This window comes from Dromaius novaehollandiae, chromosome 4 (genome assembly GCF_036370855.1).
Source record: "Dromaius novaehollandiae isolate bDroNov1 chromosome 4, bDroNov1.hap1, whole genome shotgun sequence".
In the NCBI taxonomy this organism is placed as follows: domain Eukaryota; kingdom Metazoa; phylum Chordata; class Aves; order Casuariiformes; family Dromaiidae; genus Dromaius; species Dromaius novaehollandiae.
The window spans coordinates 78,334,458-78,349,706 of NC_088101.1; the positions used below are offsets into that span (position 1 = coordinate 78,334,458).

Genomic DNA, 15,249 nt, shown 5'->3' on the forward strand with positions numbered 1-15,249 from the left:
TTCTGTCCAGTCTATCCTTTCCCAATAAATACATTATAATGTCCAAGGCCCCATGGGATACTCTACATAACAGCTGGGTTTCAGTTTTTCATTTCACATCAGGATTGTCACCAAAGCTCTGAGATGTGGCAACAACTGAACTGCAATAATATATGAGACCAGAGCTTCACCCTTCCTAGTAGGCTATCTCCAGTGGCATCATGATTCTTTTATTTCCCTCATGTAATTCATTTCTAGTTTGAAAGTATCATTAGGGGCTGTTGGAAGGAAACATGCAAGTCTTCTGATACATGACACCATACAGGCCTTTGAGACTAGGCAAGTAAAAGGCATAACTTTAGAATTACACTTCTAATTTTTAAAGTAAAAATGATGTAGAAAGGTTCCAAGTGTATTTTCTTAGGTTGCCTTCCAGGCAAAATGTACTAAAGAGTAAGTATAATTTTTTTACCATTCCTGCTCAAAAGCCAAGTTGGGTTCTTCACTTTTTGTGCATCACTAGAAAAAACAGTGCCTCCATATAATTGCCTCTCTATATATGTATATATGCAGGCAAAATTACACCTAGGTACATCCCTGTAATTTCTTTACTGCCATTGAGACTGCACTAATATATCTGACTCTCTCTCTAGCAGAATTTTAATAAACATCACCAATGATACATGAACAGAAATAGAATCAAGCTCAGTCTGTGACTTTAAGATTGCTTAAGGCTAACAGTAGTTAAAATGACAGAAAAACTTTATTTCTACAATTGAACTGATCACATATGACTCTGAATATATTCTGCGACCCAGATATGTTACATGAGAAGGAACAGAGTATAACGAAACTATTCATTACATAAAGACATTGAAGCTTTACAAAGTTTGTTGGGCAGCTGGAGATTGGGTGAGAGTAAGCAGGGTATCATCTGCTTTCTTAATCAAGGCCCTAGACAAAGGAGACCAAATAGGTTGTGGCTGAGATGGCACGAAGATAAAGGAATGCATTTCCAAAAATGGAGCCAACGACAGTGATATGACAAACAATGAGCTCAGAGAAAAGAGTGAAAAACAAGGTAGGGTAAAAGAGGAGATACAGAAGGGCTCAGGCTGAGGAAGGAGACAAATGGAAGAGCAGAGGAAAGACACTGAACACATCTGAAAATATACAGAAAAAGGAATTTGATTGGGAGTACAGACTCCATCTTGCTAAGCACTGAGAATTCTTCTGAGGCTCACCCTCAATTCCAAATATATCTTATCTGGATGAAGATTTATGGAAGCTTGTTCAGAAGACTGGCACAGAAAATCCAGAAATCTAACCCCCCCCCCCAAATATTCAAATATAAATCCCATATTTGATAAGAGTATATCTGAGAATTCATCACAAAAGGCAAAGGCAAGCCCAAGCATCTGAAGGGCAAAACAAGAGAAAACCAGCTAGTTTCAATAAAATAGGATTCTAACACTTTGGAATGCAAAACAATTGTCCCCTTGAACAAATGCTGCTGCTCATGAACAGCAGCAGGAGCTCTGATGATAAACAGAAAATCCATAGCTAAACTGGTTGGAAACCAGCCAAACAAAAACTCTCATATCTTCACTAGAAGTCTAGAAAATAAATTGCTACCAAAATCTTCATTTGCTTAGAATTGTTGCATTTATGCAGATGTATAAAGTACTACAACAAACTGGTGCTTTTCAAATGTACTTTTGAGAGAGGAACAAAAGCAGACAACCAGATGACAATAGGAAGACAGCAATGCCCAAATGATATCTCCTATACAGTTTAGAATACAGTATAAAAGTACAATTGCATATGTATATTTATTCAATTTCTTTTACTGTTCTGAGTTAACAAGTCAGTCAGAAGATAGTCGTAGGACAAACACAGAAATAACGTGCTCATTCTTGCCATAGCAATTGGCAAAAAAGTACATAATCATTACATGGCCTCAAGCTAAGCAACAAGTTGACAAGAGGGGCAGCTTGGGGACAGCTGTGCTCCAGAATACTAATACTGATTGGTAATTCTGTGGGCCACATGCCAAAAAAGTCCTCTCTTCTTGTCCTAAAACATTATCAATTGAATCTGCTTTTAATTACAAAATATACTAAGTGTTCTGCTTCTACATCTAAAAATTGAGGATAGTTAAGCAGCCTGCAGCTATGTCATCTGAGGATGTGATCTCATCAGAATTCATAAAAAACTGAACAAGACTGGGCAGGATCAGTACTTGGATAAGAAAATTCACAAGTAAGCCAGTTGTTGGTTAAGCAGCGCTGATCTAGTGAATCAAAAATGGAGCCAATGCTTTAAAACAGTTCTAGGATACTCTGTGCTACAGAAAATGCTATCTTTTGTACAAGCTCAGAGGATCAATCATTAAATATCTCTGGTCTTTTATTCTGCCAGTATTCTTAGGTTGTCCCTTGTGTCCTGGGCAAATTTCATCTATATATCCATATATCCATTTTTTATCCATATATCTGAAATCATGACTCCTTGGAAAGTAGCATGTTTGGAAGGTTTGACTTCCAGTACTAATATCTAAGCATGTTCCTTCTATGTGCCTTTATGTTGTATTTTATGTCAATAGAATATATTTCAGAAGTGGGTTAAATGACCCAGGAACATAGTACAATATGAAAACAGACTGTACATTTATAGAGCCTTTTGCTTGAATTTCCCAAAACACTTTACAAACATTGATTAAGCTTAATGAGATTCATTTTGGGTAATATTTTGCATATGCAGGAACTACAGTACAGTGCAGATGAGATTTGCTCCAGGTGACACACTAAGTCATTGGTGGCGAAAAGAAAAGAATTCATAAATGCTACTTCCTGAGTCTTTGTTTTGTCTATCAGACCATGTTCTTACCTTCTGAATTACATTTTACCTTGTGTATTGCTCTGAAACAACTGGCAGCTGGTTATGCTTCCAAGTGTTTTGTGCGAGTCCTTTGGCATGAGAAGGGCTAGATAATTTACAGATGAAGATAACATGTAGGTATGATCTTCTGTTGCACTGAATATTTAAATTTATCAGAAGGTGTAATAAATCTTAATGGACAATATGTTTACTCTATGCCCAAGAAACAATCTCTGTCACTAATGTCATGGCTTATTAATTCCTGTTTTGTTGTGTAAAGCACAGTGAGCTTATGGTAGAGGAATAGTGGATGGTCCTATATTTTTAATGTTTGGAAGCCTATATATTACAGTGTTGAGCAGTGTTTGCAGTGGATATAAGTAAAATACTGTATGTTTCACAATGTCATTCGCATAAAAATATCCGAAAGTGTTCTCTTTATGGCCTTGAATCACCTTCTCTTGATACCCAAGTGTTTAAGTTGTAAAAGAATGATCCTGTTTGTAAAAAAGATGCATGAGATGATTGACTCACTCTTGTCTGAGTATGTGCTCACTGGCATTGCCTTCCCCTTCCGAGAAACCCCTAATGGCCCCAGCCTGCTTCCATGGGCATTTTCTTAGTTGTGGCTGGGAACCTGCCATGTTTCTCCTTGGAGACAAGAGATTGTGCAGGAAAGTTTGAGCATAGGACTTCTATATACAAACAACTTTCAATATGTGTAGATGCAGCAGGTAGCATGAAATAAAGTAGAAAAGTACCTGCAAAAAGCAAGTTTGACCACTGTGGGTGCACGGTAATAAAGATGGTGACAAAGAGACGAGTTTAAGAGTCAGGAAGGTCAGGAAAGGATGGGTGAAGAGAGTAAGAAAAGCTCTGGTTTCTGGAGGGAAGGAAGAAAACGAACAACAGCTATGCCTTGTTTGAAAATCCTCAGGATGAGAATTTAGTTTAAGGAGAAAAAAACTTTTAAGAAAAAAGATAATATTTGATGAAAATATAGAACAGTTTTCACCTCCTGAGAGCACTGAGTAATAGTAAGTACCAAACTTGACTACTTCTAGGCAGAATACACTCATTTTACAGATGTGGTCTGATTAATTTATAGCTTCAGATTCCAGTGCTAGTCCTCTCCAAGGGTCTAATCAAAATGCTGTTGAAATGAAAGAAAAAAATCTTATCGATTCCACTGGGTTTTGCATCAGTCACCAGAACCCAGTCCTGTTTCCCCTGAAGTCTGTGAAAATGTTTTCAGTAATTTCAATGGGGGGGGGGGGGGAAGGAATCTTAGGATATAAACAGGAGAATGTACTGCTTCTATTTTTTACATTCTATTTCACAGTCACAAGCAAGTATTTTCATCTTCATGTGATGTCTTCATGCTAACTGTCTTCAAGAGGTACGTTAAGGCTATTTTTCTTTGTACTTAATATTAAATCACATGAGCTGGACATTGCAGAATCATCAGATTTAATCCTCTCCTTAGAAAGATCATAATCTGCATTTATATCAGTAACCCATAATACAAATTAGATTTGTATTATTTAGTATGAATTTTTCACCACAGATATCAAAAGAATCTTCCATTACATGATTTTCATATTTTAAACTAAATCTCTGACTTCTGACATTTGGAGATTTTACTCATAGTTGAGTGGGCATATGTGAGACATACAGCTGAACCAATATAAATGAGAACTAGGAAGAGTTATGCCAAATTACACCATGTGCTTGTAAAATGGAAAACTCATAAGCAGGTTCATCTTGCTATCAATATGAGAGAGAAAGGAGTAAAGTGGCAAATTTGTGGTGGCAGTTCTGATTTTACAGAAGTAAGCTTTTTAGTAGATTGGATTTATAAAGGTCAATGTGATGGGTGTCATCCTGCAACTCTAATTCAAGCAAGTAATTCCAGTGAAAATGAAGAGAGTTATTTGCATAGAGAAAGGTACAAACATTGCATGTGGACTTCTGTATTAAAATCTGTCTCTTGTTATCACAGCAAAAACATGATTCTAACAGTCACAAGGAAAAAAAAAAGTCTGTGATACTTCAGTTAGACATAAAACTTTATCTTTTTTCAAAATGAAGAGATACAGTATATTTCTATATTTCTCTGCTCTGATGAAATGATATCCCTATGTACAATACAATGGATGAAGGACCACTCTGAATATGGATCATTTTTGATAGATTTAATTGAAGAATACTTAATATAAAGAGGGGGAGTTAGTACACAAGAGGAAAGATGTTATCAGCAGAGCATCAGTCAGATGAGAGGAGTATTAAAATGCTTTTAGAGAAATAAACAAAGAGAAGCAGTGTTGGCCTTCAGAGGGGGGAAACAGAAATAGAGATGCAGATTTGAATGTGAGTATCAGTAATTTAAAGAACCATGACAGATTTAAAGAGTTATTTTAGCTTAATGTGTTATTCAGGATAATTCAAACTGAATTCTGTTTTAGCATAAATGCGGTCACAACATCTAAACAAAGGCATTTGTTTGCACTTATTTGGCTTTATGAGCTTTGAGGGGCATAATATGATTTTTCAAGATCAAAGGTGAAGGCTTGCTTGTTGAAACTAGGAATTGTGTTTCATATTACTGATGAACCTATATTACTATTGAAAATATTCCAGTGAAAAACAAGTGCAATGCTACATTATAAATGTTATACTTTAAAATGCAATAAACACGAAGATTGTAAATAATTGAATTACAAGCCAAATACAGTTTTCCTCCTGGAAGAAGATCAAGTCCCATCATTCATTGGGAACAATGGATAGAAATTCTTTTTATGCCATAATATTCACACGTTGCAGAAATGAAATATACGGAGGTTAACAATGAATCACCTCAAGACTAATTTTGATCATAACATTCCAATTAGAGGAAGCCATGTTGATTTATCTACTGCTATTCAAGAAATGAAAAGAACCTTACCATACTTCATTTGCATTTCTCTGAAAACAGGAGGCAAATAATCAGTGAGTTTCCCTAACTCTGCTTGTATATAGAAGCATGAACTAGGAATTGGAAGATAGGAACTGAGACTGGGACGCTTCTCTCTCTGGCTTGCCGAGTGGTCTTGTAGAGATTATGTTCTCTCTTGGTGCCTTGGTTTCCTGATCTGTAAAATGAAGATTACTGCTAAAGTGTTGCATATGGCACTTGGAAAGTGCCATTTATTGTAATAATAAATCAACCAAGTGTTTAAGTGTGTTTTTGAGTGTTCTGCTGAATCATCCTGAAACAAGGAACGAACAAGGATGGCAGGAGGGGCCCCGCTGCCTAAGTGCTGAATCTAGCTTTCTGTTGGAGTGGAAACTGAGTATTTAGCTGAACAACAGATATTTTAGAAGACCTTCATGTTATCTTCTGAAATGGTTCCCTTCACGAAACCCAAATGTGTGCCCTGTGTCTTCTTACAGCATCAAGGATAGTAGAGCAAAGGGAATACCCTCAGGCAATCAAGACATGCTATTTCCCCTTTCAATCACTCCAGTAAAATTGCTTTTGCCTTAAAAACAAACCCAGAATAGGAACTGTTTGTTCTCCTGTCTGTGGATCTTGGGGATAGAGGATTGCTAGTAGTTTTAAAGCTACATTAATTCCTATAGGTAAAGGAGCAGGAAGGAGAAGTCCTGTGAATCAGGGGCTGTGGTGCAAGGAAGGTCAAGTTTTCAGTTCCAAGAGCTGTTACATGCCCAGGCTCTCCTGTCACTTTTCATACAGAGTTGAGGTTTTCTTAGAAGAAGCCTAGGTAGAAAGTTGCTCATTCCCTAATCACTCCAGAAAGAACGGTGTGTTGGGGCTTGTGCCACTTGAAAGGTGACAGATCCAGCCTTGAGCTAATTATAGCTCAGTAAACACTGTTAACTACTTGGCACTTGGGCAATTTATTTGTTTTTTTCCATCACACTGAAAGAAGATTCTATCCCTATACAAACAGTGGTTCAGAAAGACCTGAGCTACTATCGCAGCAATGTTTTACCTCTGCTCTCTGAAATTCAGTTTCTATTTGCATCCTGTGTGTATCCTGGAATAGTAAGTGGTTGCAAATTGAAATAAATGAAAAAGAAATATGTACCCCCCCCGAATTACTGGATATGTTATATGCTTGATCTACTTCAATTACAAAAATGCAGGGCAAAATGGGTGTTTTTTCAAAGCAGTACACAGGGTTCAGCTGAGCAACTGCCATTACCCTAAATGGAATATGTGAAGCTAAATCCCATATATAGCTAAGAAAAATGTAACTCTTGATAGCAGTATCTAATGCCATCATTTCTCTATAAATAAAGATGACCAACTACTTATCTCATTTACACCAAAATATGCACAGAGCAATGGTTCTGACTTTGGGAAGTCACTCTGAAATACACGTAGAAGTAGAATGTAGACCCAAATGTTTTCCAAATAGATTTCTCTCTCAAAGCTTGAAACAAGACTTCCTAAAATGAGAGTCAGATGTGAATACTGATACTTAAATAAAATTACAAAGATGCATTAAGAAACAAAAACAATAATAATCAAGAGGTTGCTCTTGCACCTGTTGAAGTTAATGGATAGCCTACTGTTGCATTCAAGTGGAACAAGATGGGAGTAGCTTACATGGTCTGAGTCAAAGAACTGATATCTGACAGAAAGCTGTCAAATTTTCAGATTTTTTACTAGCTCTTTGGAAATAGTAAGTGGTTGCAAATCACATGCAGGCAAACAGCCAGCGGTGTATTTTCAAAGTGACACACAGGGATCAAGCAGTACCATACACATTTGGCCTTTTCATGTTCTTTGAAAATCCACGTGCATTTTGCTGAGTGAAAAATCTCAGTTTGCAAGTGTTTTGTGTTTTAGATTTTAGCAGATCTCCCCTGAAGATTTTATGTGCCCTAACCATGCCCAGCCCAGGGCAAGCAGAGCCGTCACTGAAATACAGCCCAAGACTGGCACAAGCCATGCTGGGTCAGACTCTGGGAGCGCAAACTGATTAAAGACAGCCTGGCTCAACTCTCTTCTATGTGACAGCTACCTCGTATGGGCTTCATTTGGAGAGACAGATTTCTGATTCAGTTTCGGCATTGTAGAGACTGGGACTGCACGTGCGAGAACTTTGAGATGAGCAGAATGAATCTGAAGAGGTGAGCAGGATTTGCCGGACAGTGACAGTGGCACTGGAATGGGGACAGGTTAGATAACAGACTTGGATAAATAAGAAGTGTTAGGGTGAGTAAGAGAAAGGACGGGAATAGACCAGAACACAGCTCTCTCTTTCAGCTGCCCAATATTTGGCTAGCAGAGTACTCCAAACCTCTACAGAGCAGTCATGTCCCAACCACTGTGAACCATCAAAACTTCAAAATGTTCTTTCAACATTTGCTATACAATCTTTATGAAAGATGACAATATACTATTATTTAACACTATCACACATTTTGGGTTTTAATTATTTATCTAAACTTATATGTAAGTAAAATTAGATCATCTAGAGATTATGAAGAATATCTTGCTGTAGAGTTCTTACCCAAACCTCTAGATTGCATTATCTCCACAGCAGCACAGTGAAGCCAACAGAAATTTTGTGTTGCCTGTTAAAGCAGAATATTCAACAAGGATCTATTTCACAGATCAATAAAAGATCTAATATGGAAATCTACAAGTCAATTTTTCCTATAATTTGCAAAGTAAGTTATTCACAGTGGCTGGTCCATTTTCACCATACAACTATGGCCCTTTGCATTTTATGCCTCATTCTTTTTTCATGTGTATATATATTGTAAAGTCCTTCATTTTAACATATATTTGCTTGCTCACTTTCACTTCTTTTCCTGTGACTTATTTGACAGCCCATTTTTACTGCTTTAATTAGCAAGAATTCCCACAAGGCTGGTCTTATGCCCCGGTGGATGGTTGACAGGGATACTTTGATCAAGGCAGACTGTGCTTTCCAGACTCACTCTTTTCATAACATATTCACATTTGTCAAGTACACAAATAAGAATCTTAAACTAGAATCTAAAATCATGGCGTCTCTCTGTGACATTTCCTCATTGTTGTTCATTGTTTGCTTAATTTCAACAATGCTAAAACAAAACTTCAGCATGGCCTTGGTACTTCTTAATATTTGAGACTATTGCCATCCTGCCTGTTAGGCCCAAAACTTAAGACGCCATTTTTCATGTAGACTACTCTTCAGGATATCACAGTCAGTCTCTGTGTGCATCTTGTGCATTCTTTTTGAACAGTAGCTTTAAAATGGTATTTTCCTCTCTCTTCATAGATAAAAATCTAAGTTAATTTCCCAACATTTTCTATTTTAGTACAATAAAAATATTTTTCTTAGATTTAGAAAGTCCAGTCTTTCCCTGTTCATAACCATCTGGAATGCTATTGTTAACATTGTTCTCCCTGTCCATAGTTTTGACCCAGTTACTTGACCTAACATCTTACAGTTGATTCTAGAACATAAAACAAACACTACTTGTCTTTGCTGTCAAGATGCTTCAGGGCTTAGTTCCATCCTACCTATTATCTCTTATTCTTTACAGATGTCATCTCCCATGTTTGATCAGCCAAGGATGCCCACTTCCACTGTTCTTTTATTAGATTTTCAAACAAAGACCATTGTTTATTTGAGATCAGCTCCTACAAGCATCTATACTGATCTTGAAAATCTCTTTCACTGTAACTGTGAATAGGTTTTGGTCTGCAAAATGTCCTCTGATTCCTGTTCCTTGCAGTTCAAGTAACAGTGTGTGGCTGTCAGAGGCACTCATCTCTAGAACTTGGCAATACTGGCATCAGTACTGCAGCCTGGCAGAGACACTGTCAAGGTGCTGAATTACATGAACATACTTTGGAATTACCTGTGCACACTGTTTTATTATTTTAAGAGAAATAATCTATCTCAAATTTGTTGGATACACTTGGAACAACCACAAACAGTGGGTAATAGCCTAACAAGCGTATTTTCTGCAGACTGTCAACAGGTTATCAGAGGACTAAACAAGACACCTTAGGTATCCTATTAGAATGACATACAGACTAGAAATGTCCAAATACAACATTAACAGATACACGACATAAATGAAACATACAATGTTGATACTGACTGCAACCTGACCGTACTGACAGTATACGGAAAACTAATTAACCAATTAGAAAAGTCTAGTAGAACAGAAGATAGTAACTTGTAGAAAAAAAAAAAAAAGTCTGATATACTGCATACATAAGTAACTAACTAATTAACTACAATGAGAGCTGTGGCTTGGAATTATTAAAATTCGTGCTGCTGGAATTTGACCCTCCTGACTATTGTCTGGTCAGTAGTATACAGTGTCAGGTTTGCTCTTTGTCATGCTGCCAGCATGAGACATACAGGCTTGAATCAAGTCTGTGATTAAAAGTGATGGAGTTAACCAGGATCCTAACTGGAGGGAGAAGAAGTTTCTGAGTGACTCAGCTAACACTGGCTAATTGGTAAGTGGCCAAGGCTGGAATAGTCAAGTGGATCTGGGTACCAAGAATGCCAAGAGTGACCAGTAGAAGAGTTGGGCCTTGGAAGAAAATGGGAATCAGTATTTTTCCAAACAAGAAAATTAAATTTAAATTAGATCATTAGATCACTTGTGAAAGTTTGCACAATACTTGTTTGGACAACAAAATGTTTCAAAGATGTTTTCTAAGAGTTCTGTGATAAAATAATATTGGTGACAAGTGACAAAAGAGCAGCAGGATTTTATCATCCATTTTATACTGACACATGCAAGGAAGCTGGATTTTGTCTAAAAACAGATCTTTTTATTTCCTTGGATAAATTGACAGTCAAAATATTATGTAGTAAGGGAGGTGAAACAGATAGATTTAGACAATCCCAGAGAATGATTTTTGCCTTATCTTTGGCATCAGCTATCCTCTCTGTTCGTCCCCCTTTGAAAGGGTTTATTAAGAAGCTTAAGATTCACATTTCTCTAATGCAATTAGTGCTTCTTTTGTCTTTATATCACCTTTCCTGGGCTGAGAAGAACAATGACCTGAATTTTACAAGTATTTATTTTAGCAGCAGTAGTAGTTGAATTTTCCCACTCTCCACCCAGCAAAAATATGACTATTTTGAAACTGAATCAGTTTCCTAATGCAATTCAGCACACGAATGCATGAGTTATGCCATTACGACAAAGCAGGAGGGCAGTGACAAAAACCAGTGGCCTGAACAGAAGTTGTGTAAGAATGCAAACACCAGAGAAATGCATACAGACCCACTGCCTCAGCCTGTGATCTTCATATCAGACCTCTATAGATTTATATTCTTGTAGTCATTTATGTTTACACAAAATCAGTGTAAAAGACTATCGATTTGGAAGGGTAGTGATTTAGACCTTATTGTCAGAAGTGTAAATGAGTACTTGAGCTACACAGCAGCGTGGAATCAGGGCTCTGACAATGTTGTTTCATAATGCACAGGCAATAGCAACCTAAAGAATATCATTGTCTTCTCTTAGTGATTTTTATAAAGCTGATTCAGACCACGGGAGTCCCATAAACAGCTGCATCAGCACAAGTGAGGGTGGCAATGAGGACAAAGAGATGGGAACAGGTGACAGAGCATGGTCAGAAAAGGATGGGAACTGGTGTAGCCAGTGTAGCTACATACTGGCAAATCTTGGCCTGGTTACTTGCAGTATTAGATTAAAATCAGGTGGTTGATCTTCCGTCACTTGCCCTCTATCCAACTGTCCTGATGGTCACTTATGTCTCCAAAGTAAGAATATCTGATCTTGTAAATCAGCTTCTGAACTGCCAAAATTTTCAGCCTGGCATATTTAAGCAAATGAAGCCTGATTCTGGTTTAACGAGATGTGGTGGGCCGAAAACTGTAGTAAAATGGCCAGCGAAAAACTTACTTCTTCATCCTTCAAAGTCCTACCTTACTTTGACTGTGGACGTACCAATAGTTAATTTAATATTCATATCAACTGTGTGTATGCATGCATGTGTGAATGGGTCAAACTGGCAGAAACTTCCATTTGGAAGGAGAAGACAGGAAACTTTAAAATAGCTTAGTCAGAAGTGGAAGAGAAACTCTCCCTATCACTGTCAGATCCATTTCAGGAGTTGCTGCATTCCCTGTCTTTTGTCGCTACCAAGCAGTTATTCAGCCCCACTGATCTTTACTTCCTTGTTTTCTGATGATAACCTTAAGAAATCTGGACTTTACTTGCAGATGAAAAATGTGGTCACTGTAAGAAAAATCTGTGAAAGTTACAATATCACATTACAAAAAAGGTATCTTTATATTTAAAATCACCTACTAAAACTTCATAAGCTATGTAACATAAACTGAAACTTAATATACCTGCAACACTTCAGCTGATCCATTCAAGAAATCCTCCACGCTCTGTTTTTCAGGGTTAAATTTGTTAAGTTGTTCGACTATTATTGCAATATGTTTTCCATGGCTGACCATCTTCACCATGGAGAATCCTATAAATATAGTAAATCATTAATTTTTCATGCCTCCTTCAGTTGTGGCATAATGTATGTTGATAGGCTCACAAAGAAGCATATACTGCAGTAACACAGAAGACAACATTTAGGTCAAGCTTTCAAAATCACAGTTACTCCAACAGAAGAGCTAACAGGAAGAATGAGAAAACAGTAAAAAATCAATAAAATACATGACAAATAATTGCATTTTTCTTATTCTGGAAATGTCTCAAAAGATCATTAGGGTGACACTTAAATGGTTTCTGTATCGGGTTATTTGATGAAATATAATTAAAGATCATATTAGAGAAAAGCATTAATTTTAGCAAGTGTGCTACACAGGCCCTATTTAATACATTGATCTTCCCAGAGAGATGCAATTGACGGTAGAATGTCAGTTTTAAATCTCATTACATGCTGTTATTAACAGCGTGCATTTCCAAAACAATGACAAGAATAGGAACAGGGAGATGGGGAATATAAAGAAACAGTGAGACAGTGTTGGTCAGCAGCCGGATGGGCAGTGATGACAACACGTCAGTAGTCTAGCCCACTGTCAGGGTTTTTGAAGGCACAGCAGTTCAGGTGACTTCTTACGCTTGATGCCCCGTTTGTGAAATGACACTTGCTGCATTATATCTATTTCAAATGATCTTACTCATATGAATGAGAGTTTGCAGAACTAGCTACCTAGATTTTAATGTTTGCATGAGAAGAACTATATTACATTTGTTTATACATGTGCACATGCCATTTTGTATAAAGACAAATGAGAGTAATGACCAAGGGTGAAAGCCAATACACTGGTTTAGCAGTGAGAAAAAATGGGCACAGAAGTCATTTTACGTGGTGAAAATAAAAAATGTATTAAAAAAAATTGTCCTTGCATTTTACACAGTATCACACTGTACTGTTAGAAAAGAATGCTTGATCAAGATGATTCATTCCTACTGTGCTAAAGATAAATCACTTCTTGCTGTAAAAGGATGTTGTAACATTTCCTGATACAGTGTTTTTGTACCCTGCCTTTCAGCACTATCATACTCTATTATAATTGCCTAAACAGCACTAGTTTTAATTACTAATCTCAAACTGCTGGGGAAAAAAAGGTTTATGTCTACGTTTATGTTCAATATAGCCATTCAGTTATCAGATATGATCAAGATGCAATGTCCGATTAACAAAAATGCCCAGGAAAACAGGGCTGGATCATGACACGGGATGGCCAAAAAGAAGAGGCACTGCATTGTCCCTTTGCCACATAGCCAGCATTACAAACTGTTCTGCTTCAGGAAGAAGAAAGGGGGAACAACCGTTTCTCCACTTCTCTGTGGAGCATGATCTGTTTCTCTGTAACCTGCCAAGGTTCTTATACTCGCATGGAATTTTGGATAAGGGAGAGAGAAATATCTTTGTACTCATTCAGACTGAATCATAATTCAGGCTCCAACCTCCCTCACGGTGAAAGGTAATTTTTCTACTGGCATAGTAGTTTGAGTTCTCACGGCCTGTACATTCTGATATTCACTGTCCCAAAATAACAATCACGAGAACCAAAAACTGAAATATGAAAACTAAGACATACAGTAACACCGTAAGGACCCTGGACATACAAGGGTTCTTGGTAGAAAGAACTTTGCTTACGATTGTATTTAAACAACTGTCATTATTATCATCAATGTTTTAAAATAGATACATTAGGAATAAAATCCATTGTGCTACGGAATGCACCCTTGTTTGCATACAGTCATTTAGGAGAATATATTTTCTAATTACTATGTATAAAAATGCTATAAATTTATACTCTGTATAAAATCCGTATAAATCTACTTCCATTATCTGATGTAGAATCGCAGGAACTGACCTAGCTTTGTTTTACACTGGAGTTTGTAGATGTTTTTGAAGGCAGTTATATACAATAGGATTGTCCACAAGTGTAGGGATTGGTTTCAGTGACCTGAGATATTCCTTCAGATTGCATTTCCATTCCTGCATTCTCGGTCTAGAAAGATTGACTGCATTTCCTCCGATGAACGCAGTCCTTCTTAAAGCAGGGCTGAACTCAGCCTTCATGCAAAATTCAGGCAGATCAGGTAGTCACTGCTCTACATGGAAAAGGTGTTTTTCTCAGCTGTGTGCTAGAAAAAGAACCACCAAACGTGGGACAGAGCTGTCCAGGTGGCTGCACCCCGCTATGCCGGGTGCTCTGGAATGTTCCACCTCACCGACCGCCCTTTGCGCTGACAAGGCACAGCTCGGGGCACGGGTCCTCTTTTCAGCAGACTCCTCCATCAAGGTAGCGGAGCATCCGACGGAAAACACATTTAGACTGAACAGCTATAGACGAGATCTTATGTTTATTTTTAATTTCAATCCATTTTAATATTTGGTACACTTACTGCAAGTGTTTTACCTGATGCGGTATTTTTTTATCTCATATCCTGTGAACTTTCCAACTGAATATTCATTCTCCTTGAATACTCGTTCTCCAATATGCTCCGTGAGTAAGTTTTATGTGACTTATTTACCAGATAGGCAAACCAAAGGACACGACGGCTTGCTACCTGACCAAAACCACAGCAGTTAAAAACTCTGGGAATAAAGCGCAGCATTCCTGCGTACGCTGTAATATCTGCCTGTAATTGATACCGTTCATCTTTCCTACTTCACGTACGGACGCACGACAAACGGCTGAGGTAGTTATAAGCCTACCCAGGGCACTCAGCGCTGTCTTTCTGCGCGGCACCCCGCAAGCATCGCACCCGTTTTTTGCTTTCGAAAGTGCCCATTTACGGCCACGCGTTCGTATCAGATTCCCCCGCCTGCTTTTCGCCGTAGGACTTAAAACACCACACGCCCGTGACACCACTTGTTACTTAGCGCAACCGCCTCCTGCTGCGGGA

General features: G+C 37.8%; 1 protein-coding gene across 2 annotated transcripts in view; it reads right to left on the reverse strand.

The window, feature by feature from the left end:
• The window catches only part of CFAP99 (cilia and flagella associated protein 99), a 60,661-nt gene that overhangs the window by 45,091 nt on the left and 321 nt on the right, over window positions 1-15,249 (reverse strand). For both annotated transcript variants that reach the window (XM_064511520.1, XM_064511519.1), the window contains exon 2: window positions 12,216-12,343. In XM_064511520.1, the coding sequence (XP_064367590.1) occupies window positions 12,216-12,335 (120 nt within the window). In that variant the 5' untranslated portion in view covers window positions 12,336-12,343. The remainder of the gene's footprint in view (window positions 1-12,215; window positions 12,344-15,249) is intronic.